General features: G+C 38.4%; 1 protein-coding gene across 1 annotated transcript; it reads left to right on the top strand.

Moving 5' to 3' along the window:
• The first annotated feature begins 3,525 nt into the window (after window positions 1–3,525).
• On the top strand, window positions 3,526–4,707 carry LOC121501894 (uncharacterized). Its single transcript, XM_041774424.2, has one exon. It carries the CDS (start codon window positions 3,526–3,528, stop codon window positions 4,705–4,707), a length of 1,182 nt encoding a protein of 393 aa, XP_041630358.2.
• The last annotated feature ends 234 nt before the right edge of the window (window positions 4,708–4,941 follow it).

Genomic DNA, 4,941 nt, shown 5'->3' on the forward strand with positions numbered 1-4,941 from the left:
CAGGCATTATTAGCTGAGTTGTGAACTTTTTGTTTACAATTTTACAATTGAGTATGCAAATGTATTAGCCATGTAAAAACTAATATAAATACAAATTCTGAAGTGAATACAGGCATTATTAGCTGAGTTGTGAACTTTTTGTTTACAAATTTACAATTGAGTATGCAAATGTATTAGCCTTGTAAAAACTAATATAAATACAAATTCTGAAGTGGATACAGGCATTATTAGCTGAGTTGTGAAATTTTTGTTTACAAATTTACAATTGAGTATGCAAATGTTTTAGCCTTGTAAAAACTAATATAAATACAAATTCTGAAGTGGATACAGGCATTATTAGCTGCGCTGTAAACTTTTTGTTTACAAATTTACAATTGAGTATGCCGTGTAAAAACTAATATAAATACAAATTCGGAAGTCGATACAGGCATTATTAGCTGAGCTGTGAGTTTTTTGTTTACAAATTTACAATTGAGTATGCAAATGTATTAGCCGTGTAAAAACGAATATAAATACAAATTCTGCCGTGGATACATGCATTATTAGCGGAGTTGTGAACTTTTTGTTTACAAATTTACAATTGAGTATGAAAATGTATTAACCATGTAAAAACTAATATAAATACAAATTCTGAAGTGGATACAGGCATTATTAGCTGAGTTGTGAACTTTTTGTTTACAAATTTACAATTGAATATGCAAATGTATTAGCCTTGTAAAAACTAATATAAATACAAATTCTGCCGTGGATACATGCATTATTAGCGGAGTTGTGAACTTTTTGTTTACAAATTTACAATTGAGTATGCAAATGTATTAGCCATGTAAAACTAATATAAATACTAAATTCTGAAGTGGATACATGCATTATTAGCGGAGTTGTGAACTTTTTGTTTACAAATTTACAATTGAGTATGCAAATGTATTAGCCTTGTAAAAACTAATATAAATACAAATTCTGAAGTGGATACAGGCATTATTAGCTGAGTTGTGAACTTTTTGTTTACAAATTTACAATTGAGTATGCAAATGTATTAGCCTTGTAAAAACTAATATAAATACAAATTCTGAAGTGGATACAGGCATTATTAGCTGAGTTGTGAACTTTTTGTTTACAAATTTACAATTGAGTATGCAAATGTATTAGCCGTGTAAAAACTATTATAAATACAAATTCTGAAGTGGATATATGCATTATTATCTGAGTTGTGAACTTTTTGTTTACAAATTTACAATTGAGTATGCAAATGAATAAGCCTTCTAAAAACTAATATAAGTACAAATTCTGCCGTGGATACATGCATTATTAGCGGAGTTGTGAACTTTTTGTTTACAAATTTACAATTGAGTATGCAAATGTATTAGCCATGTAAAAACTAATATAAATACAAATTCTGAAGTGAATACAGGCATTATTAGCTGAGTTGTGAACTTTTTGTTTACAAATTTACAATTGAGTATGCAAATGTATTAGCCTTGTAAAAACTAATATAAATACAAATTCTGAAGTGGATTCAGGCATTATTAGCTGAGTTGTGAACTTTTTGTTTACAATTTTACAATTGAGTATGCAAATGTATTAGCCATGTAAAAACTAATATAAATACAAATTCTGAAGTGAATACAGGCATTATTAGCTGAGTTGTGAACTTTTTGTTTACAAATTTACAATTGAGTATGCAAATGTATTAGCCTTGTAAAAACTAATATGAATACAAATTCTGAAGTGGATACAGGCATTATTAGCTGAGTTGTGAAATTTTTGTTTACAAATTTACAATTGAGTATGCAAATGTATTAGCCTTGTAAAAACTAATATAAATACAAATTCTGAAGTGGATACAGGCATTATTAGCTGCGCTGTAAACTTTTTGTTTACAAATTTACAATTGAGTATGCCGTGTAAAAACTAATATAAATACAAATTCGGAAGTCGATACAGGCATTATTAGCTGAGCTGTGAGATTTTTGTTTACAAATTTACAATTGAGTATGCAAATGTATTAGCCGTGTAAAAACGAATATAAATACAAATTCTGCTGTGGATACATGCATTATTAGCGGAGTTGTGAACTTTTTGTTTACAAATTTACAATTGAGTATGAAAATGTATTAACCATGTAAAAACTAATATAAATACAAATTCTGAAGTGGATACAGGCATTATTAGCTGAGTTGTGAACTTTTTGTTTACAAATTTACAATTGAGTATGCAAATGTATTAGCCTTGTAAAAACTAATATAAATACAAATTCTGCCGTGGATACATGCATTATTAGCGGAGTTGTGAACTTTTTGTTTACAAATTTACAATTGAGTATGCAAATGTATTAGCCATGTAAAACTAATATAAATACTAAATTCTGAAGTGGATACATGCATTATTAGCGGAGTTGTGAACTTTTTGTTTACAAATTTACAATTGAGTATGCAAATGTATTAGCCTTGTAAAAACTAATATAAATACAAATTCTGAAGTGGATACAGGCATTATTAGCTGAGTTGTGAACTTTTTGTTTACAAATTTACAATTGAGTATGCAAATGTATTAGCCTTGTAAAAACTAATATAAATACAAATTCTGAAGTGGATACAGGCATTATTAGCTGAGTTGTGAACTTTTTGTTTACAAATTTACAATTGAGTATGCAAATGTATTAGCCGTGTAAAAACTATTATAAATACAAATTCTGAAGTGGATATATGCATTATTATCTGAGTTGTGAACTTTTTGTTTACAAATTTACAATTGAGTATGCAAATGAATAAGCCTTCTAAAAACTAATATAAGTACAAATTCTGCCGTGGATACATGCATTATTAGCGGAGTTGTGAACTTTTTGTTTACAAATTTACAATTAAGTATGCAAATGTATTAGCCATGTAAAAACTAATATAAATACAAATTCTGAAGTGAATACAGGCATTATTAGCTGAGTTGTGAACTTTTTGTTTACAAATTTACAATTGAGTATGCAAATGTATTAGCCTTGTAAAAACTAATATAAATACAAATTCTGAAGTGGATACATGGTAAGGGTGCGACAATCCAAGGCAAAGTCAACAGGGCAACTGGTGATGAATATTCCTTGGCTCAAATGTAACACCAAGTCGACTCGCAGGTGAATATCAGTCTGATAGACACCACCTTCTCTCCGGAGAAGGTCCTCCGCGTGGTACCTCCTGGAAACGTACTACGGTACGGCCAATGCGAGCGGCACCTCCTGTGAATCCCGCACCCAATAATCCTCTGACTCCCAATCCCTACCAAGACATGGGCAAGTCTTGAAACTGCCTCCCCTCAAGTCAGGCGTGTAAAGCGACCCGTGCCCACTGACTATAAGGTTCGCAGCTGAGGGGTAAACCAGCTGTGTTAGAACGGAGCCTTCCTAGGGCCGGGCAACCCTAGGTCGGAACGAGCCTTGCCGTGGCTTAGGGGCGAAGCCACGGTCGACCTAACTTCAATGCCCCAAACCCCTCGGGCCCGCCGCGCTCGCCCTGTCGAGCAACGCGGGCGTTTATGAACATGGACACAACAAATAAATCCGCTTCGGACCTCGTGGGAGAGGTAAAACCCCAAAAACCAGCAACAGATAGTGAATTGGACGAGGAGGAGCTACTGCGCTCGGATGACGAGACTCTGGCTCCGTCCATTTCAGAGGGAAGTGCTAAGACAAGCACACCTCAAGCGGCACAACCAACAACAAGCAAAGCAGCGGCAAGCCAAGCCAAAGCGACAGGCGAACACGGGAAGTCAAAACCGTGGACCCACCAACAAAGAAAGGCGCAAGCTAGCAAGGCCCATTTCATCCTCGCTAAAATAGCAAGGAACGAAAAGGAGGGCAAAGCCGATCCGCGCGACCTGGCAGACAAAGCCAGGTACCTCGCAGTGATCGAGGAATATGAGCGATTCGAAAAGGAGCACCCAGAAACGCTTTTGCCTCCCCAAACGAAGCGCAACCGCTCACAAGAAGTGAGTGAGAGCGCTCCGAAGAGAGCCAAAGACGCGAAGGGCGCCCCAAGACCGACAACTTTTGTCAAGACGGCGAAGAAATTCAGCGAGGTGGCCCGAGATAGCCTCGCGATGGCACTTGTTGATGAGCTCAACGACGACGGACGCCTTCTGATGGAGAAATGGGAGGAGGTCGAGACCCAGCTGGCAGAGATGGTAACTGACAAACTACTGTCCGAGCCAACGGGCCAGTTACCCTCCTTTGACTCCTCGGACATGGTTAGGGGGCACCGGGTGATCAGATGCGACGACGAGTTCTCAAGGGACTTCCTGGCGGATTGCGTTGCCAGACTAGGCAAGGCATGGAAGGGGATTAGCATTAAGCTGGTCCCCGCCAGGGACATCCCAAGGAGACCCAGAGCTCGCATCTGGTTACCCAAGGGGCTGTCTAGCCATGAAAGGGTGATCAAGACTCTGCGAGCAATGAACAAGGGAGTCGACATGGAGGACTGGGCCATTCTCAAAGCCGAACGAGAGATGAAGACCAGCCAGCCATATCTGTTCCTCATCAATCAGCGCTGCCTAGAACAGCTGAAGGCAGCCGACAACAAGGTCCGGTACGGCATCAGGAAAGCCAAGGTGAAGGTCTTCCTGGACGAACCGGACGATATACTAGAAGACGAAGTCGAGGACGCCAACAAGCTGCTGGACGACTTGGCGATCGACGACAGCACCCCCAACACCACCCCAATCTAATGCCGACGGACGTTCAGATAAACCTGAAGCGCAGCTCCCACGCTTCAGCTAATCTGGGGGTCCTTCTCCGGGAGAAGGACATCGACATCGGCCTTATACAAGAGCCATGGACTAGAGACGGACGAATCTCTGGCATGGCCATAAAGGGATACACAACACTATACACAAACTCGACAGGTAGGCCGAGGGCGGGTATAATCGTTAAAAACAATCTTAATGCTCTTCTTTACCCCA

The sequence above is a fragment of the Drosophila kikkawai genome, unplaced genomic scaffold, assembly GCF_030179895.1.
Source record: "Drosophila kikkawai strain 14028-0561.14 unplaced genomic scaffold, DkikHiC1v2 scaffold_126, whole genome shotgun sequence".
Classification (NCBI taxonomy): domain Eukaryota; kingdom Metazoa; phylum Arthropoda; class Insecta; order Diptera; family Drosophilidae; genus Drosophila; species Drosophila kikkawai.

Excerpts from the sequence above, each read along its gene's own strand:
- LOC121501894 (XM_041774424.2), top strand. The coding sequence starts at position 3,526 with ATGGACACAACAAATAAATCCGCTTCGGACCTCGTGGGAGAGGTAAAA.